General features: G+C 40.2%; 1 protein-coding gene across 2 annotated transcripts in view; it reads left to right on the forward strand.

Annotated features, from left to right (window-relative positions):
• The window catches only part of LOC126354759 (TATA box-binding protein-associated factor RNA polymerase I subunit B), a 292,430-nt gene that overhangs the window by 143,842 nt on the left and 125,702 nt on the right, over positions 1-22,886 (forward strand). For both annotated transcript variants that reach the window (XM_050004643.1, XM_050004644.1), the window contains exon 6: positions 3,990-4,205. In XM_050004643.1, coding sequence (XP_049860600.1) covers positions 3,990-4,205 — 216 coding nt within the window. The remainder of the gene's footprint in view (positions 1-3,989; positions 4,206-22,886) is intronic.

Consider the following 22,886-nt stretch of genomic DNA (forward strand, 5'->3'; position numbering starts at 1 on the left):
CTCTGTCGAACTTATTGTCTGTGGAACAATCTTTAAAGGACTTTTATACACACAGCAGTGCCTCCCTTCCATCCACAGTCAAACAATGAGACAGAATGTCTTGTCTAAACGTTTAAGGCACTGATATACAAACACATAGAATATTCCCCAGTCGTGGAGGCTCTCACTTTTTTATTTAGCTCGTACAGAATGATGCCAATAGGAGTTAAGAATCCCATTGAGCTCCTGCACAGCTGTCACTTGTGAACACTGCTCAGCCTTTTGGTCCCAGGCATGTGTCCGCAAGCGATGTCAATTTTGCCAATGTTCACACCTGTCACTCCAGTTTGGGTCAGAGCATTTGAGTGGCATTCTCACTGGATTCTGGCCATCATTCGGAGTCAGTGCGATCACCACATTTTCATGGTATGCATCGAAGATTGGCTCATGATATGCCATCATAATCATTTACATTCCTGGACGGGCACAGGTGTCCATCCTTGGGCCATGAGTCGACTATACTCTTCGTTGGACCTGGTCACTCTAGGGGTCGAGCAGGCGTGGCCATTTCCACATACCCCAGTGGTGAGGGATATGTCAGCACTGACGACTGGTTTGCTTCCTGCAGCTGGTGCCAGTGCTGGCACTCCCACTGCACTGAGCATGTGCCTCTATCAGTGGGAATGGAAACTGAATCTCTATCGCCAGAAGCTCTGAGGGAGTCGTGTGGTAAGCCACCTGATTCAGATAGCATTTTTAAAGGGCATGAATGGGCTTCCAGGGCCTCAGTTGTTAAATCTGTTTGAGACAAGTAAATCATTCTCATTGTATTCCATGACCCAGTAAACTGTATCTCTCTTATGGCTATGTGTTTCCTTGTGTTTGTAGTTGGAACAGTCATGAATCCACTGGGCAGATTTGATCTGGGGCCAGCATGCCTCCCTGTGCCTTAGAAGTGGGCTCTTTAATGCACTTGATTATCCAGACAGGTTTCAACGTGATTGCAACAGATAACTTTAAGATGCCATTATTTAAAGGATGTGCCTTGAATTTCTGAAACATTTTAAAATATGTAATTATTCTGCTTTTGTTTTACTTTACCTTTGCCATGGTCCTAATTCAAAGCTAGATCATTAAAACTTAATGACAAATTAAAAATTTTACCTGTTGGGGCTTTAATACAGATTCTTGCTTTTCATGTGCATGCCTTGAAAAGACAGTGTCATTATCACCCATTAATAACAGCAACTATTAAATGGATGAGCTGTAATAGAGGAAGATTTGAGCCTAGATTAATGTAGGTTAAGAAATAGTGGAAAGAGAGCATCTGTGACAGTTTTGTCAGCTATAAAATGGTAAGAGTCATGCCATTAAAACTTGTGACAGTGCCATCTAAAACTTGTGACAGAGACTGGGATTCATGTGAGATCTTTCTGAATATCTTGTCTGACAGTTACTTCAAGCAGATCTCCTAGTACCTAACAGACTCATACATTTGGAATCATTAAACATCCAGGAGGGAATCGGTGATCATAAGGCTGTCATAGCATCAAGTAGTGCAAGGATTGTTAAAAAAAGCAGGAAAATATTTTTATCACAGAAGTTACAGGATACAAAGTTCAGAGTATTTAAGTAGCCAACATTACAAACTCTTGAGGATAAAGATGTGGAGCACTATAGATAAATGGGATAAACAGGTAGACAATCAAAGTCATGAGGGATGGAAAAGACCTACCAAGGTTCAAATTGCTGCAAAGATAGAGCGAGCTGCTTCTTCGATTTAGGCAAAGCCAAAGCTTAGTAAACAAACAAAAGATGAATGAAGCCAGAAAGAGCATAAGGGAAGCAATACAAGAAATGTTCAGTGAATTTGAAAATATATTTTTTACAAACAAACCATCCTACGTAATGTCAGTAAGCAGGTTGAAATCATCTTTCCAGTTGCTTAGTGGCTATACTAGCACTGAAACAGAAGCTGACAGAAAGAAGACTGAATACAATTTGCTCTTCTGAAATTGTTTCGCTGCAGAAAATCGTAATGGACTCCCTCCTTTCAACCACTACACAAAAGCTGGAATGACAGATAGTGAGATAGCTGATCACAGAATAGAAAACTGGCTAAAACTTCTCAACTTTGGAAAAGCAACTGGACCAGATGGCATACCTGTGGGGCTCCACAGGGATTAAGTGAAAGAACATGTTCTTCTTTTTAATTAAACTGTGCTTTCACTGTTTAGTAAACAACATGATACACTTACTTAATTCACATGGCAATCCAATGAAGCTTATTACATTTTTTTTTTAATCCACAATTTATAACTTAAATGACATCTAGACAAAGTATAGGCATGAATCTAAGTGAGATATACCATTAAGTGACATCTGTACTTGAATCATGTTGGTTCAAAAATAATTTGAAAAGTGTCATTTTGTATGTAATTAATTCTTGTTCTTCTTCGGAGCCTCCTCCTCCTCCTCCTCCTTCTCCTTCTCCTTCTCCTTCTCCCTTCATGGATTAGGTGATTTCACCTGTTCCGGTCAACGAGGTCCAGCTATATCTTCTATGGCCTTCTGTCTTGTCCCTATATTTGTAATGAAGAATTTATTATGAAAGTCTATATTCATACATCCTATCCTACCTATCTACATGTTTCCGCAGTCTGTTTCTGTTTAGATCTATTTTTGCTGTGCATCAAATCAACTTATAATTCATTCTTATTGTCTTCATTTCTGAAGTAATCTTCTCTGGGACACCTTTAAACTCTATAGTGAAATCTCATTTCCACAGCCTGGATCCTAGTCACACCCTTTTGGCTGGGCACTCAGGTTTCAGATCAAAAGGGAATAGTAGGTACTGCAATGACGTAAAACTTGATCTGTGTCTCTTATGCCCCCCTCCCCCTCCCTCCCTCAATTTGTTTTGTTCATTACTTTTAACTGTTCCACAGATTGTGTTAAATTTTAGAATCTTATTTCATCCTATTTCATAGATGAGGTACTGAAAGTGTATTACCTGTTCCAATTTAACATTATTTACTCCACTTTAAGATCTTGTAGGAGATTTTCCCTAAATGCCATAATCTTTGTTTTAATAATGCAGATGTTCATGTTATATTTAGAAGCCAAGAAACTAAACTGATTGGCAGTTCTCTGAAGATTATCTTCATTTCTTGAATTATTATTTGATCATCTGTGTATAGCAGAGTATTAAAACATCTGTCTGTTGATCATTATGCCATAGATGATATCTTATTTCCAAGCCCTGACTAAGTCACATATGTAGATGTTGAAAAGAATTGGAGACAGGCTACATCATTGTAACTCCTTGTGTCGTTGTTAATTGTTTACAGAAGCTATCTCCTTTTATTGATTATAGTTTTTGTCTCTTTGTAAAATCCTTTACAAAGTTAATTAGATGTATTGGGAAGGCTCTTTTTTCAATAACTTGCTGCAGTAATTAATTTATTTGGAAGTTTTTTATATTAAAATTAAATTTGCAAGTGTCAGTTTTGATATTGATTATTGAAACAATATGAAATAATAAATTAAAAATAAGTTATTAGTGAAACAGGTGTAAGCTGCTTTTGTTTGCAATATGAGCAGTATATGTCATGTAACATCTTTGGCTGATTTGGCTCTTGGTGAATGAGGTCATGTCAAACATGTTGTAAAAGTAATATTGTGCAGAGCATGATGGTTTTCAGTGGTGTGTTTTGGAACATGTGAGAAGATTACTAAATGCGATGAGTGGCCTGTTACATTTTGTTTAGTAACACACTTTAAAAAACTGAAATTCTGAAATCTGTTTTGATCATGAACTGTATGTAAAATATCTTGGTTGTATTTTTTTGTCACCATTGTATTGTATCATCATGTCATCATTTTTCTTGTTATGAAACAGTTAATAGTAGAGAAGTGGTGTTCATAATTGCAGTAACAATTCGTTCATCCTCACCAGCCAGCCAGAAGATATTTGTAATGAATGTTCATGTTATGTCGTTTGTTTACAGGGGTTGTGGATCAGAAGTCTTACTGAAAGAGCGAAAAAGATTGCTAAGGAAGATCTGTGGTGCTCGAGGAATGTACAAAGGGCACAAACGTGTTGGTAATTCGGACCTCCGTTCATCAGCAGATCCAAACTTTCTTGGTCGCACCAGATTACTTAACCTCATTCATCTTGGCCTTCTTGTTGACTGCAGTGAACAACAACTCAGTGATCTCTTAAGGTAAATGTTTTCTTCACTTCCTCATAATGTAAGTGCATAGTTCTACTTTAACATCTCTTATTGGCCTTGAAAGCACATTCACATCTCCATACATCCTGGTTAAGGGATGCAGATTGTATCCTGTGGTTACAAGGTATGCGATAGAAGGTGTGAGCTCTATACTCTGCTTGATAATTACTTGGAAACAGTGAAGTTTCCAAATTCATCAATATATTACAGTTTTAAGTGGGCACTGAAAAGCAGCCTGTCCTGATTTTACTTATAAGGAAAACTGTTGCAGTCAGTATGTAGGCTCTGAAGGCAGGAGATTGTCGGGGGGCAGTATCAGATAGTTGTTTTATGGTGCTGCCATGTAAAATGAACTATGGTGTTGGAAGATGTATGCAAGACATTGTTTAAGGCATAATTGAGATGAAAGGATTGTTTTTCTACTTAAGACACATCAAGATGTAAGTACTATTAAGTGCCAAAAAGAGTGACGTCACACTGAAGAGAGATTATGTAGTTAGAGGAAAAGCTGTACACGCACATCATGAAGATCAGAAGAGATACACAAAACTGGGACTGCTTTGATTCTCTTACACAGATGCTGCAAGTCCTATTAATGCTAGGAAACCATACTTCTCCCTAGAAACATACCATAATACGCGATGTCACAGTCCATGCTTGAAACCCCGGGCAGCGCATTTCACTGACACCCACCATTATGCCAGATTCCAATGATGTATTGAACATAATGTGCCTATCAGTGCCTTAGCATCTCCACTATACAGTGAGTAGCAAATTTCCTTTTCATAATATTGTTACATATTGAGAGGTGTTATTCTTGAAGCTTAACATGAAACTTAATTTTGTGTTGGTTTCCACACATGTGGATTGGTCCTCTTTGTTCTTGTCGTCCTATTTTGGTTGAAAACCATCCAGCGACTCTAAAGGTTACATGGTGACAAGACTTCTGAGGGTGTCAGTTTGCATGACCCAATGATGACTGATTGTGATTTCAAAATGCTTGTGTCACAGATGTAACATGGAGGCTTAAGGCACATATGTCACACCTAAACTTAAGCAGCCTGACAGGAAATATCTGCTTGAGCATGATGCTGTATCTTGGAAAAATATAAGTGATTCAGTGATTTATGATGTAGATGTGTTTGATACTCACTACATAGGGGAGGCATTGAATTGTAGACAGTGATGAGTAACATTGTATCGTATCCGTATTGTTGTTATTCCATCCTAGATTTTCAATTGTTAGGTAAAAATTGAATCTTGGGGCATTAGGATCATTGCAACAGACAGAGCCACCGATTATCAGATGAATCCTGGTTCGGAACTGTTACCCATTGTATTTGCCCTCTGATGGGGAGGGAGTGAGAATAACGTTGACATGCATCGTGCACTAGTGTGTGGAGATCACAGTAGATGTGGTGTCATGATCTCATCGAGCATCAAGGTCATCTTAAGAATACAACTGTATAATTCTGCAACAACAGCAGTCACAGGGAAGAAATTATTATAGCAAAACAGTGGAGGGGTATGTTTAGGTCATATTTTCATTTCATGAACAACACCATGAGCCCTCCCTGCATTTTGAAGCACTATAATTTGAGAAAATTGCTCAAATGTTGTAGCATTGATATACAACTGGCCTGTATCACCAAGAGTGTTGGTGAGACACTCTCAACAGTCACTGCCTCAGACCCTTTGGGACTCATAAATCCGAGTGATGGGTGAAAGCATCTGTCGACATATAAGTAGTAATGTCTGTTCTAGGTATCACACAGTACAATAGGGTGGGGGGGTGGGGGGGGTGTAATAACCTCGTTTTCCCCCCTTCCAATTCCCTCCCCTACATCTTTTCCTTTTTATATTCATCTAGGCATCTTGATTCATGTAAATGTAACAATGAAATGTTTATACTGTTCTTTAATGTCCCAGTTCCCAAGTTAAATACACAATATATGACAATTTGGAAGAAAGTTCAATATTCAGTTTATTCACCACCAACCACTTACAGCAGAATAGGTTTGAACATTAAATATACAATTAAGAATAATTTTCATAGGGGAGTTTTTACAACGTAGTACCATATTTTTCAGAAATATCTGTAAGTACTAATGTTAATCACGTTTATTTCAAGTAGTTCGTCTATCTTGTAAAATGGGTTTTGAGTAACCAATCGTATGTCTTAATGTTGAAAATATTATAGGACAGTGTCCAACTGGATATTGGAAGTTTATTAAAAATTTTTAAGTATGTTCATTTGCATTAGTGTGCAGTCTTTCTGGGTGCCTCGGTATATCAAGGTTCAGTTTGCCTTTGGTGTTGTGAGGGTGTATAGTCTCTCTGGTGTTGAACTCATTTAAGTTGCTTTTGATTTAAGCAAGACTGTGTAGATTTATGTACTAATAAATATAAATATCTGGGATGGCACTGTTCCTTAGGTTTAACTGTAATCACTATTCAGATTTTAAAAATAATTTTCAGAATTTCATTGACGTAGCAGGAGTGCCCCCATAGCAATATGCTGTAGGAAATATGCTTTGGACCTGTCCAGGAAGGGATCTGCTTGTGGAGACGTAGAAAAAAACCAGGAACTGTATGAGCTGATGAGGTAACTGAACATAGTTCAAAAACTGAAAGTACGGAGAATGAGCTTGGCAGGCCACATTGCTGCAGACCAGACACCTCTCAGGCAAAAGGCGTACTTTTGGAAAGACCTGATGGTACCTGTCCAATCAGAAGACCCTGGAAGTCATGGGAGAATGAGCTACAGAAAGAAAGACCTCTGCCAGCTAGGAGTCCATAACAACTGGATCCAAGGTGCACAAGATCGCCATCTATGAAGGAGCATTGTGAGGTCAGTGCATGATCTACAGGGTCCTCGATCACAGATTTGATGGTGATGATGATGATGATGATGATGATGATGATGATGATGATGATACTTGCAGACATGGCTAATACAGTATGTTCCTCTCAGTTTAATTTCAAATCAGTGTGAAAGTCTAAGAATTTTACTGATTTACTTTCCATGACTATAGCCAAACCCAGAATTAGCTCCTGTGTTTTATTAGGATTACAAAGGAGTTCTTTGAAGGGGAAAACAAAAAAAAGAGAACAATTCATTGTGAGCCCTAATTTTTCGTTTGTTGCCTATGCATCTCTGTTACATCATGGTGGGTACTGACCAGTGTCATCTGTGTAACACACTGCTGAACCTGCTCCTACATGGTTCCAAACTTCTCTCAAAGAGGAGCATCTATTATTAATTGATACACACTGTCTCCTCTTGCTTAGATACAAATTTATCACAGCTAAAAGCAGGTTGTATTTGCGATAATATCCCAGTTTTACAAGTAAGGTGTTAAGAGCATACATCTGAAGGCTTGTCTTGAGATCACAAAGCACAACAAAGCACAACTGCTACTAGATCCTTACCTTCAAATGCAGTTGACACCTGGCTAATAACTTTAGTGATAGCAGTAGTGGTATTTTTGCCGTGTTGGAATCCAAATTGTCTGTTGGAGAATCATGCTTTCTGAAATAGTTATTTAGCTGGTTGTACATTAGATTTTCAAAAACTTTCGAGAAAATTGGGAAAGTAGAAATTGGTTGGTGGTTTGGGGGCAGATCCTTATTTCTCTTTTTAAAGACTGGCTGCTGCTAGCACTTTAGCACAGTTGAGTGCATCAAGGAAAACTCAAGATTCTAAACACATGTTAAAGGTGATAGAAAGAGACTGACAGATGATGTATTATTTTTTTGATTACATAATTGGATAAGTTGTAACAGTCCATACATCTGGAGTTTGCGAACCTTGACTCAGAATCGAGGAGATCTACATCTACATCCACATCCATGCTCCTCAAGCCACCTGACGGTGTGTGGCGGAGGGTACCCTGAGTACCTCTATCGGTTCTCCCTTCTATTCCAGTCTCGTATTGTTCATGGAAAGGAGGATTGTTGGTATGCTTCTGTGTGAGCTCTAATCTCTCTGATTTTATCCTCATGGTCTCTTCGCGAGATATATGTAGGAGGGAGCAATATACTGCTTGACTCTTTGGTGAAGGTATGTTCTCGAAACTTTAACAAAAGCCCGTACCGACCTACTGAGTGTCTCTCCTGCAGAGTCTTCCACTGGAGTTTATCTATCATCTCCGTAACGCTTTCGCGATTACTAAATGATCCTGTAACGAACTTCTCTATCTCTTCTATCAACCCTATCTGGTGCGGATCCCACACTGCTGAGCAGTATTCAAGCAGTGGGCGAACAAGCGTACTGTAACCTACTTCCTTTGTTTTCAGATTGCATTTCCTTAGGATTCTTCCAATGAATCTCAGTCTGGCATCTGCTTTACTGACTATCAACTTTATATGATCATTCCATTTTAAATCACTCCTAATACGTACTCCCAGATAATTTATGGAATTAACTGCTTCCAGTTGCTGACCTGCTATTGCTTCCAGTTGCTGACCTGCTATTTTGTAGCTAAATGATATGGGATCTATCTTTCTATCTATTCGCAGCACATTGCACTTGTCTACATTGAGATTGAATTGCCATTCCCTGCACCATGCGTCAATTCACTTCAGATCCTCCTGCATTTCAGTACAATTTTCCATTGTTACATCCTCCCGATACACCACAGCATCATCTGCAAAAAGCCTAGTGAACTTCCGATGTCATCCACCAGGTCATTTATGTATATTGTGAATAGCAACGGTCCTATGACACTCCCCTGCGGCACACCTGAAATCACTCTTACTTCGGAAGACTTATCTCCATTGAGAATGACATGCTGCGTTCTGTTATCTAGGAACTCCTCAATCCAATCACACAATTGGTCTGATAGTCCGTATGCTCTTACTTTGTTCATTAAATGACTGTGGGGAACTGTGTCAAACGCCTTGTGGAAGTCAAGTAACACGGCATCTACATGTGAACCCGTGTCTGTGGCCCTCTGAGGCTCGTGGACGAATAGCGCGAGCTGGGTTTCACACGACTGTCTTTTTTGAAACCCATGCTGATTCCTACAGAGTAGATTTCTAGTCTCCAGAAAAGACATTATACTCTAACATAATACGTGTTCCAAAATTCTACAACTTATCGACATTAGAGATATAGGTCTATAGTTCTGCACATCTGTTCGACATCACTTCTTGAAAACGGGGATGACCTGTGCCCTTTTCTAATCCTTTGGAACGCTTCGCTCTTCTAGAGACCTACGGTACACCGCTGCAAGAGGGGGGGGCAAGTTCCTTCACGTACTCTGTGTAAAATCGAACTGGTATCCCATCAGGACCAGCGGCCTTTCCTCTTTTGAGTGATTTTAATTGTTTCTCTATCCCTCTGTCGTCTATTTCGATATCTACCATTTTGCCAACTGTGCGACAATCTAGAGAAGGAAGTACAGTGCAGTCTTCCTCTGTGAAAGAGCTTTGGAAGAAGACATTTAGAATCTCGGCCTTTAGTCTGTCATCCTCTGTATCAGTACCATTTTGGTCACAGAGTGTCTGGACATTTTGTTTTGATCCACCTACCGCTTTGACATAGGACCAAAATTTCTTACGATTTTCTGCCAAGTCAGTACATAGAACTTTACTTTCGAAGTCATTGAACGCCTCTTGCATAGCCCTCCTCACACTACATTTCGCTTGGCGTAATTTTTGTTTCTCTGCAAGGCTTTGACTATGTTTACGTTTGCTGTGAAGTTCACTTTGCTTCCGCAGCAGTTTTCTAACTCGGTTGTTGTACCACGGTGGCTCTTTTCCATCTCTTACGATCTTGCTTGGCACATACTCATCTAACGCATATTGTACGATGGTTTATTGTCCACTGATCCTCAACACTATCTGTACTTGAGACAAAACTTTTATGTTGAGCCGTTAGGTACTTTGTAATCTGCTTTTTGTCACTTTTGCTAAACAGAAAAATCTTCCTACGTTTTTTAATATTTCTATTTACGGCTGAAATCATCGATTCAGTAACCGCTTTATGATCGCTGATTCCCTGTTCTGCATTAACTGATTCAAATAATTCGGGTCTGTTTGTCACCAGAAGGTCTAATATGTTATCGCAACAAGTTGGTTCTCTGTTTAACTGCTCAAGGTAGTTTTCAGATAAAGCACTTAAAAATATTTCACTGAATTCTTTGTCCCTGCCATCCATTATGAACGTTTGAGTCTCCCAGTCTATATCCGGCAAATTAAAATCTCCACCCAGAACTATATCATGGGGGGAAATCTACTCTAAATATTTTCGAAATTATTCTTTAGGCGCTGAGCCACAACAGCTGCTGAGCCAGGGGGCCTATAGAGACATCCAATTACCATGTCCGAGCCTGCTTTAACCGTGACCTTCAGCCAAATCATGTCACAATTTGGATCTCCATCAATTTCCTTTCGATACTATTGCACTTCTTATCGCTATAAACATGCATCCCCCTTCACTGTCCAGCCTGTCTCTGCGGTATATATTCGAATCTGAGTTTAGGATTTCATTACTGTTTACGTCTGGTTTCAGCCAACTTTCTGTCCCTATATGGGAATTGTGACCGTTTATTAATGAGAGCAGTTCTGGGACCTTTCTATAGACGCTCCTGCAGTTTACTATTAGCACATTAATATTGTTATTCCCTGTTGCATTTGGCCTACTCCTACCTTGCCGCGTCTCAGGAGGCGTCTTGTCGGGCCTAGGGAGGGAATTCTCTAACCTAAAAAACGCCCATGTGCACTCCACATGTACTCCGCTACCCTTGTAGCCGTTTCTGGTGTGTAGTGCACGCCTGACCTATTCAGGGGGACCCTACATTTCTCCACCCGATAGCGGAGGTCGAGAAATTTGCATCCCAGCTCTCCGCAGAATCGTCTGAGCCTCTGGTTTAAGCCTTCCACTCGGCTCCAAACCAGAGGACTGCGATCGGTTCTGGGAACGATAGTATAGACAGTTAGCTCTGATTCCACCCCGCGAGCGAGGCTTTCTGCCTTCACCAATTCCGCCAACCGCCTGTACGAACTGAGGATGACCTCTGAACCCAGACGGCAGGAGTCATTGGTGCCGACATGAGCAACAATTTGCAGTCGGGTGCACCCAGTGCTCTCTATCGCCGCCGGTAGGGCATCCTCCACATCTCGGATGAGACCCCCTGACAAGCAGAGTGAACACTGGCCTTCTTCCCCGACCTTTCCGGTATTTCCCTAAGGGGCTCCATCACCCGCCTAACGTTGGAGCTCCCAATAACTAATTAACCCCTCCCGCCGTGTCCCTGCTCGGACCTTGCTGAAGGAGCAGCCACATGTCCACTCGCAGGCAGAGCGGGCGATGCCACACGGCCAGCCTCAACATTTACCCTCCGCCTCGTGCGCCGCGAATGCCGCTGAACCCGCCACTCCCCTTGGGGAGAGGGTGGCCCAACCGCACCCGGTACACGCGAAGATGTCTCGACAGCAGGGACAGTGGGTGAAACATGTAACACCTGGGGTGTACCTTGTGACGCACCAGACTCCCCACTGCTGCTACACTCCGAGGCAGCAGCCTGAAGACGGCTGACCGCGGCCATCAACACGCTCAGCTGTTCGCGAAGAGTGGCCAGCTCCTCCTGCGTCCGTACACAGCAGTCACACATCCTATCCATCCTAAGGAATCAATTTACTGAAGAGACTTAATCAACTTTTAACTAGACTGCTAATTCACTAAAGGTGGCTGATTATTGGCTAAACTGTGATAGCTAACCACTTCTTGTAGAAAACAATGAAAATAGCACTACCTGTCTCTGGACTGTATTGAAAACAAACACTAGCACTACTGGCACTAGGGCTGACTAAAGGGACTCTCTCTGACTATATTCAAAACAAACACGAAATCTATGGAACACTATTAATAGCACTCGACGATTAAAGCTTCCTAAAAGCAAAAACACACGGAAGAAGAAGTGACAAGTAAGAAAAATACAGTTAATACTTAAATTAACGTAGCTCGCTGCACAGCAGACGTGAAGCAGACGGGGGTTAGGACGACACTGACACTACTGGCACTATGGCTAAAGGAAGATCTAAAGGAATAGTGCCATTTTGATTAATTTTGTTTTTCAGCTCACTCAATGATGTTAGAAAGTAATCATTTACTTCTTCAAGGTCCAACACTGCCTCCTTTGTTTGGATTTGGGACTTTTCTTCATTGATGATATCCCGTGTCACTTAACAGTTGTCGTTCACGTGCAAGTTTTTTTGGCCAGGATCAGTTTGTCTTTGTAGTTCTTTTTGCATTGAAAATAACCTCTGTAATAAGTATCATCCAGCTCAGGCCCTTTTTACAAAGTTTTTGTGTGTTCTGTACAGTCTGAGCATCTCTTCGTTAATGTGAGCCACCACATATGTACACCAATTTAGCTGTTTCTTTTTGTGTTTATGCTTAGGGCTAATTTTGGATTAATGATGAACAAGAGTACCATAAATCATTGAGTTTTTTCAGGAAATTATGAATCACTGTTATCTCAGCACACTTCCCATGTTGTGAGTTGTATACAGAGATCCAGCTAACATCAGCTAATCTGTCAATATATTAATATATTCATCTTTCTGGCTTATGTATTTGAATTAGACAACTGATCACAGCAGAATGTTAATATTAAAGGTCTGCTAGTACACCACTAAAAAGTCTGACATCATACACATCTCTAGCAAAATTAACTGTAATATTATCCGAGCAGGCATTACTCCATGTGATACTGTAATTTGTACAATGTAAATTTAGGATAATGGATCTTGCCATCGGTGGGGTGGCCTGTCTCTGTCTGCAATACAGATACCTGTACTATAGGTACAACCACAACAGAAGGCTGTATGTTGAGAGGCCTGCAGAGGAGCAATAGCCTTTACAGTAGTTGCAGAGGCAAATGTCTGGATGATGACTGATGTGGCCTTGTAACATCAACCAAAATAGTGTTGCTGTGCTGGTACTGCAAACGGCTGAAAGCAAGGGAAAATTACAGCAGTAATGTTTCCCGAGAACATGCAGCTTTACTGTATGGTTAAATGATGATGATGTCCTCTTGGGTAAAATATTTCAGAAGTAAAATAGTCCCCTATTTGGATCTCCAGGTGGGCACTACTCAGGAGGATGTCGTCATCAGGAGAAACAAAACTGACGTTCTATAGATCGAACTATGGAGTGTTAGGTCCCTCAATTGGGCAGGTAAGTTAGAAAATTTAAAATGGGGAAAGGGTAGCTTGAAGTTAGATATAGTGATAATTAGTGAAGTTAGGTGGCAGGAGGAACAGGACTACTGGTCAGGTGAATATAGGGTTATAAATACAAATTGGTGTAATGCAGGGGTGGTTTTAGTAATGAGTAAAAATATAGGAATACGGATAAACTACTATGAACAGCATAATGAACAGATTGTCATAGCCAAGATAGACAAATAAGCCCATGCCTATCAAAATATCCACGGGTGTACTGCCGGTCTATAGTGTCCAACGGGCACAATATTTCGGCGATCAAACATGTCGCCATCATCAGATGATGGCGACATGTTTGATCACCGAAATATTGTGCCCGTTGGACACTATAGACCGGCAGTACACCCGTGGATATTTTGATTATCAAATATGCCGGGAGAAACTCAAGAATCACAAGCCCATGCCTATCACAGTAGTAGAAGTTTACATGCCAATTAGTCCACAGATGATGAAAGAGATTGAAGAAATGTACGATGAGATAAAAGAAATCATTTAAATAGTTAAAGGAGATGAAAATTTAATTGTGATGAGGGACCAGAATTTGATAGTAGGAAAAGGAAGTGAAGGAAAAATAGCAGGTGAATAAAGATCATGGAAAAGGAATGAAGGAGGAAGCCGCCTGGTAGAGTTTTGCACAGAGCATAATTTAATCATCACTAACACTTGGCTTAAGAATCATGAAAGAAGGTTGTGTACGTGGAAGAGACCGGGAACACCAGAAAGTTTCAGATTGATTATATAATCGTTTGACAGAGATTTAGGAATCATATTTTATATTGTGAGACATTTTCAGGGGCAAATGTTGACTCTGACCACAATTTATTGGTTATGAACTATAGATAAACAGTGAAGAAATTGGGAAAAGGTGGGAAATTAAGGAGATGGTACCTGAGTAGGTTGAATGAACCAGAGATTGTTGAGACCTTCAGAGGCAGCATCGAGCAATGTTTGACAGGAACAAGGGAAAGGAAAACAGTAGGAGATGGATTGGTAGCTGTAAGAGATGATATAGTGAAGGCAGCAGAGGATCAAACAGGTAAAAACACAAGGCCTAGTAGGAATCCTTGGATAACACAAGAGATATTGAATTTAATCAATGAAAGGAGAAAATTTAAAAATGCAGCAAATGAAGCAGGCAAAAAAGGGAATACAAACATTAAAAAAAAATGAGATTGACAGGGAATGCAAAACTGCTACATAGGAGTGGCTAGAGGACAAATGTAAGGAGTTAGGAGAATATTTCATGAGGAGAAGGATAGATACTGCCTACGCGAAAATTAAAGAGGCCTTTGGGAAAAAGAGAGGCAGCTGTTTGAATGTCAAGAGCTCAAATAGTAAACCAGTCCTAAGCAAAGAAGGGAAACCTGAAAGGAGGAAGGAGTATATAGAGGTTCTAAATAAGAGGGATGAACTTGAAACCAATATTATAGAGAGGGAAGTGGATGTAGATGAAGATGAGATGGGAGATGTGATACTGCAAGAAGAATTTGACAAAGCTCTGGAAGATCCAAGTCAGAACTAGGCCCCGGGAGTAGATGACATTCTGTGGAAGAATGTGGTAATTCCAATTCCAAAAATGTGTGAAAATTACTGAACTATTAGTTTCATAAGTCACAATTGCTAGAATTAACAAGACTCCTTTACAGCAGAATGGAAAACCTGGTAGGAGAGAAGATCAGTTTGGATTCTCTGGAAATGTAGGAACCTGTAAGACAATACTGAACCTGTGGCTCATAAGGTAGCTTAAGGAAAGATAAACCTACATCTCTAGCATTTGTAGACTTAGAGAAAGCTTTTAACAGTGTTGACTGGAGTACACTTTGAAATTCTGAAGGTAGCAGGGATAAAATACAGGGAGCGAAAGGTTATTTACAATGTGTGCAGGAATCAGATGGCAGTAATGAGAGTTGAGGGCATGAAAGGGAAGCAGTGGTTGAGAAGGGATTGAGGCAGGGTTGTAGCCTATCCCCAATGTTATTTTATGTGTACATTGAACATGTCATAAAGGAAACCAAAGAAAAATTTGGAGTAGGAATTGAAGTCCAGGGAGAAGAGGTGAAAACTTTGAAGTTTTCCAGTGACGCTGTAATTCTGGCAGAGATAGCAAAGGACATGGAACAGCATTTGAACAGAATGGATGTTGTTTTGAAAAGAGGACATAAAGATCAACAAAAGCAAATGTAGGCAAATCATATCAGGGAATACTAAGGGAATGAGATTAGGAAATGAAACACTTAAAGTAGTAGATGAGGTTTTTCATTTGGGCAGCAAAAACTGATGATGGACAAAGTAGAGAGGATATAAAATGTAGACTAGTAATGGCAACAGAAGCCTTTCTCAAGAGTAGAAATTTGTTAACATCGAATATAGATTTAACTATTAGGAAGTCTTTTCTGAAGAATTTCAATGTATGGAAGTGAAACAGTTTAAGTAAAAAGAGAGTGGAAGCTTTTGAAATGTGGTGCTACAGATGAATGCTGAAGATTAGATGGGTCAGTCGGTTAACTAATGAGGAAGTACTGAATAGAATTGAGGAGACAAGAAATTTGTGGCACAACTTGGCCGAAAGAAGAGATCAGCTGATAGGACACATTCTGTGACGTCAAGGGATCACCAATTTCATATTTGAAAGAAGTGTGGGTGAAAATTGTAGAGGTAGACCAAGAAATGAATATAATAAGCAGATTCAGAAAGATGCAGGATGCAGTAGTTATTTGGAGATGAAGAGGCTTGCACAGGATACAGTAACATGGAGAGCTGCATTAAACCAGTCATTGGACTGAAGACCACAACAACAAATTTAGAGATTTAAATGTATTAAAAATAGGTTCTTGTAACATGCTCATCATTTTGTTTGTCACTTCAATTTTGAAATCACTGTAGATAATGACTTTTGTTTTAGATTTCAAAATTTTTTTCATAAAAATCTCAAATCTTTCAAGAACTATATTTACGTCTCTACCTGGAGATCTGTATGAATTAACAATTACGGTACACTCTGTACTAACAAGGAGAGGTCCACAGCAGTTGGATCGACTTTTTGAAACCATCTACACGTTGATGTAGGAACCATAGTATTTTTTGACAGTGGCCTAAGGAGTGGCTACCATCAACTAGAAGTCACTCTGGAGGATTGACCAAAAATAGCATTTTCTTTGTTGTGGATACATTATCAATAGAGGAGTATGCCTTTCAAATTAAAGGATGCAACAGCAACATTTCAGAGGTTGTTGGATGAACTTCATTATGGATTGTAATCATGCCAATGTATGGTGTATCTTGATGATATAGAGACAGTCATCTTTGTGAGTGATACGGTGTAGCATATTCAATACGTAAGGGAAGTATTCCTGAGATTGAGGGCTGTAAATTTAACAGTAAGTACAGAGAATGGTAAATTTGCATTACAAGAGGTGTCATGTCATGCCTTGGTCACATGATAAGCAAGTATAGGTGTTAAGATGGACCCTGAGATTGTTTGAAGGTATTCATGAATTTTCGGTGCTTGAATTAGTGAAGGAAATACAGTCATTTTTTGGAATCATGGATTATTTAGAAAATTTGTAAAGGGATTTGTGGATGTTGCCAGACAATTGATGCATTTTCTGAAAGAATTTGTGTGGTCAGAGGATTGTCAACACGCTTTTGAGAAACTGAAGGACACTTTGACACCAACTCTGATCGTAGTGTTTCCAGATTTGAATAAAGAATTGTCTGTTCTGCAATGTGTCCAACCATCTACTTGGTTGTGTGTTCTCTCAAAAAATAGATGGCATGGAGCCTCCTGTAGCCTATGCATCAAGACAGATGAACTCAGCCGAGAGGAATTAATCCACAACAGAAAAATAAATATGGAGCCTTACCAGTGGAATTACCTGCTCCAAGTGTTATATTTATGTGATAAAGTTTCAAGTGATAATGGATCGTGCAGCATTGAGATGGCTTCTGGGGTTGAGGGATCCATCCAGTAGATTGCCATGATGAGCAGTATGATTGAATGAGTTAGATTTTGAGGTCATATATAAACCCAGAAAGAAACATGGGAGCACAGACCATTTGAGTAGAAAGTAGAAGTGTTGCAAATAGGTGATAATGAGCTTAAGGAGTGACAGGCACCACAGAAGACAGATGACGAATGTGAACAATCTAGTAAACAATCAATGTTTTGTGTGCAGGATGGGTTGTTGTGCAGATAAATCATGTTGGGGCCATGAACGTTAGTCTCAGCGAAGCTTGGGGGGTGATAGAGGTTTGCAGGACGTGCATGATCACATGTTATCAGGTCATTGGAGTTGTAGGTCTACCAACAGAAGAGTAGCGGAGAGGTACTGGTGGAAGAATAGGAAGTCAATTGTGGACAAAATATGTACAGAATTGCATACAGTGTGCACAGATAGTGGATTTGTGTCAGATGAGAGTACCATTGTAGAGGTTACCTGAAGTATTAGCTTCATTTCAGTTACTCAGGATTACTGTTTTAGGTTCTCCAACAGTATACCTGTGGGGAAGAAATGTGTACTCACAAATATAGACCATTTTGCAAGCTACATGGAAATGGTCCCAGTGACCAACCAAAAGGCAGCAACAGTGGCACGAGCCCAAGTAAATGATTGAATATTGAAGTTCGGAGAACCTGAAATGACAGTGACAGATTAGGAAACCAACTTAATGTCTGATTTGTTCAAGGAATTTTGTAAGCTATTATGTGTGAAGAAATTGTGAACGAGTCTTCTACAGCCTCAAGCTAATGGTAGAACAGAAGGGGTGCATAGAACTATAGGGAAGGCACTAGGACACTATGTGAATGCACAGTTGGGATGTTTATTTAGTGTATGTGGTCTCAGTGTACAACTCAAAGCAGCACCTAAATTCAGGACTGCCGCTGTGTGAGGTGGTATATGGTCATAAGATGCTGTCACCATGGTTAATACACGGTCACTGGAAAAGCAAGCTAAAACAGTAAGCTGTACACCAAGGATGCCGCAATACAAGGTTGGTCAGTGGGTAATGTTATCACCTTCTTTCACTCCAGAGGGGAAAATAAAGAAATTTTTTTGCAATGTGTCAAGGGCCATACCACATTGTGGAAACTACATCGCCAGTGAATGTCAAGACTCAGTTGCCAGCAAGGATGAGAGTTGCACATGCGAGATGTTTGAAATCCTTTTGGGGAGATTCGGAAGTTATCACAGGAATTGAGAAGTCAGACTGGAAAGGCAAAGTGAAAGAGAAGGTACGGAGGTGCAGGCAAGAGGTTGTAGATGAACCAGTGATACGAAGTCTGTATGCATTAAGACCTAGAAGATAAGAGTACTCATAGATTTATGTTTTACGTGTGTGTTTTGTAAGTATAGCATGTTGCATAGTGTAGGCGAGATGTACTGCTGTGGGTAGCAGGTGACTTTATGGGGCAGAAAAGGATAAGGTATATCCCTGGCCTCAGGAGATGAGATGATGAGGGTCACAGCCACACTACTATTTGTAAATGGAGTGGAAACATTGCGGAAGCAGCACCTGGAAAGGGGGAGTACTGTTTGCGAGACAAGAAGATGTGGTGACGCACTGGTCACCGCAGAGCGATACAGGTGATATTTAACGCATGAGAGATGCAGAACGAGGTGAGAAGAGTAAAGGAAGCATCCAACAGTTTTTTTCAGCAGGTTGCAGAGAATCATGGAGTGCTTAAAGTAGTTGCAGGAAACTGTATATGAGAATACATGGGACTTACGAGAAGTTAAGGGATGAGATGACACAGGTACTGTGGAGTGTACCACATACAAGGAGGAGGACAGGTTGGATTCATGTTAGAGGCTTACTTCTGAAAACTGTGTTTCGGACAGGTGATGAGAAGAACCTAGAAGGATCAGTGACGACGTGGTGAAAGTAGTGAAACAAAGACAGCAGTGCAGTGAGTGAGTGACACACCATGAAAATTGCAAGTTTTATGGAAGGTGTTTTAAATAATACTTGGTTACTATGCCAGCTGACAGCAGAAGTAAAAAAACTGTGTGTAAACTATGGAGGAATCAGTGAACCAGAACATTAGGAAATGTTGAATCAAAACACCTTCAGCTGTCAAGATTTCCAGATATTATTTTATTCAAGCTGCCGGTTTCGTTGCTACATTACACCATCTTCAGGCCACCTGATGGACATGTAGGAAGAATCTCACAGAATAGGGGCCAGCATTCAGTGACTGGTATCTATGGGTTTTTGAACAGTAATCCATCTGGTGATCACTTGTCACTTATGATTGGCAAGTGACAGGCTGTGCTAGGATGACTCGGAGTAAACTTGTTCTCACTGAATTAGTACCTGGAGGTGATATGGAAAGTGTGAAAGGAGCTACCACAAGAATTAGGGTTGATTTTTTAATCTAGTCATAAAAACTTACCTTTTTATTTTAACCTAGACACGGCAGAAGCAAGGACCAACTGTGCAAAGGAGTACATTTATTTCCTTTACAGTAAAGGGAAGCAGCTACAGTACCGATGATGCATAGTCCACAGGTTCCCTGTTAAGTGGAGGGTACTGAAAAAGTTTGTCAGGGTAAATGTACAGTGATTGTTAAGAGAAGGTCAGAACTCCTGAGCAGTGAAGATACTGCTGTGTCAGGAAACAGAAAATGATTGCAAGAAAGAGGTGATTAGGACTGAGTTTTACTTCCACCAGTTTGAGGCACATTGGTTGTACTCCACCTTCAGCAAAGTGAGAGTTGAAACTTCCTGGCAGATTAAAACTGTGTGCTGGACCGAGACTCGAACTTGGGAACTTTACCTTTTGCGGGAAACTGCTCTATCGACTGAGCTACCCAAGCACAACTCAGGACCAGTCCTCACAGCTTCAATTCTGCCAGTACCTTGTCTCCTACCTTCCAAGCTTCTGTTAAGTTTGGGAGATAGGAGACAAGGTACTGCTATAATTAAAGCTGTGAACACAGGTCGGTCGTGTGTCATGCTTGAGTAGCTCAGTCGATAGAGCACTTGCCCCCAAAAGGCAAAGGTCCTCAGTTTGTGTCTTGGTCTGGCACATAGTTTTAACCTGTCAGGAAGTTTCAGATCAGTGCACACTCCACTGCAGAGTGAAAATCTCATTCTGGAAAGTGAGAGTCGTTTCGAAAAGGGGAAGCTCAGGACAGTGAATAGGTTAGAGCTGAATGGGAGTGTATTGTTAATAAATGTGACATAATGTGAAATAGTGGAGCCTGCTTTCGTCTACGTGGCACAAATTCAAGAATAACCCACCTAAGCATTTTAGAGCCTCAATTGTATTGACCAGACAAATCCATGGGAGTGTTACCAGCCGCAAATCTGACTATGTTGAAGCAGGCTTTAGGACCTGAGTTAATTCAGTCCATAGACAAACTCATTAATGAGCAGGAGGGACGAGTCTCTGTGGAGATGTTGGTGCAGTGTGTGAATCAGTACAGGGAGAAGCAGCACCAGGGGGAAACAATGTTGATCATTATCATACCAGGTGCAGCAAACACACTTACTCTGCTAAGTGTAGTCCTTGTTTTCCATGCACATTGTCAACACAAAACAACAGCTTACTTCATTACTCATTGTCTGTTGCTTTAGCAAAAACTCTTTTGAAAACAGAGACTGATAAGTTTAGGCTGAATGCTTGCACTTGGAATTGATATGACCTTCTTTGAAACATGAATGTTGTATAGTTTCATGAATTTTCATGTAAGGCAATCTGCGAGTAACCTGCCATGAGATCCATTGTACTGATATACTTTACTCCTTCAAACTTGGGGAACAGTTCCTCCACTATTCCATTTAGAGTTCTTGCATCCTACGCCATATGTATATTGCCACCTGGTTTTTTAACATTTAATTGATTATTGTAACAACTATCAAACATTTCTATAACATTCCATTCAGTTACTTTTTATACTAGTGGCTGTGTCAGTACTGGTATCTAATGTAAAATGAGTTGTATGGTTTAATCTTCAACGTGCAAACGAGGTCGTTAATATTGTCTGCTTGATAAGGAAATCATATCCTTCTTTTCATTTATTAATAGTGCTGTGATTCATTTCTGTTGTCAATTGTATCTGTTTCATTTACCTGTTCCATATCTGCACCTAATTGGAGTCTGTCCTTCCGTTCTAGTGTAGATTCTGTCGTTAAAGTGAGTCCTAATCTGATTGTGTTGCTTTGGTCAAAATGTATGGCATCTAAATCCCCTTCTCCACATGTGATTGTCTGTTCCATTTTGGAAGTTTAACAATATATTATTGTCCAGTAACCAGTCCATGTGTAAAATCAAATGTGCATTTAAACCTTCCTCTAAAATTACTGCTTGTTGACACGTTTATGTCTTAAATGTAAATTTAATGAACAGATCTGCATCTATTGGTTTGCCTGCATGCCTGTTACCCCTGTTGTCTATATTCCTGTGACTGGTACCATATTTACTCGAATCTAAGCCACACTCGAAACTAAGCCGCACCTGAAAAATGAGACTCGAAATCGAGGAAAAGAAATTTTCCCGAATCTAAGCCGCACCTAAAATTTGAGACCCGAAATTCAAGGGTGAGAAAAGTTTTAGGCTGTACCTCCAAATCGAAACAAACTTGGTCCATTTTAATATGAGACACAATTTAGGTCGAATGAGTGTCGATACAGCTACAGTAGTTTGGTTCGAGTCATGAGCTTAGCAGTTAAGCTTTACCAGGTAGCCATTGCTATGCGTCAGGTGCTCCGTCCGTATTTATACGGGTACCCTTCCTTTTTCACGTGCTTCGTCTGGTTTGAATTGATTGCTTATTTTTCTTTGATCTCATAAGTGCCGTTCTCTTTGTTATAAGTGTTTACGTCACTCTAAGCTGAAAATACATTTCTGTACTGTGTCATGCATTGTTTGTTGCATTCTGATAATGAGTGTTTTCGACATGTCGGTGCTCGCGGCATGGCTTGCTTTTGAGCGCGCTACTGCCGCTTACAATGGAAAAAGAGAGGGGGGGGATTGTCTCATTAGCGAAACAATGGCAAGAGACTGCTATTTGTTGTTACTTACACTGCTACTTTCTTTGATAATGATCAACAAGAACCAAATAATAGACTGCGTATGACAGATGGTGTTCTCAACGAGAGTTTAGTAAAAATTTTTCTCCGTTTGAAAATCTTTGCAGATGCCTCTTTAGTACATTACATTCTGCACAGAAATTAGAGTCATCTTAGATTTAAAAATCTAGTCAATTGCCATGCTTCATTTCTGACTATCACTATTAGGCATAAGAATAATATGAATATAAACATGTCACGATATGTGTATTCTTCCGCGTTTGTTGTTGTCTCACTCTAGTTTCGTAGTTTATTAGGAAGACAGGATTTAAATGAGATAGCAGCAAACACGAAAGAATACATGGCAAAATGTTTATATTCGTATTATTCTTATGGCGAAGAGAATACTGCATGTGATTCACTA

The sequence above is a fragment of the Schistocerca gregaria genome, chromosome 3 (genome assembly GCF_023897955.1).
Source record: "Schistocerca gregaria isolate iqSchGreg1 chromosome 3, iqSchGreg1.2, whole genome shotgun sequence".
Classification (NCBI taxonomy): Eukaryota; Metazoa; Arthropoda; class Insecta; order Orthoptera; family Acrididae; genus Schistocerca; species Schistocerca gregaria.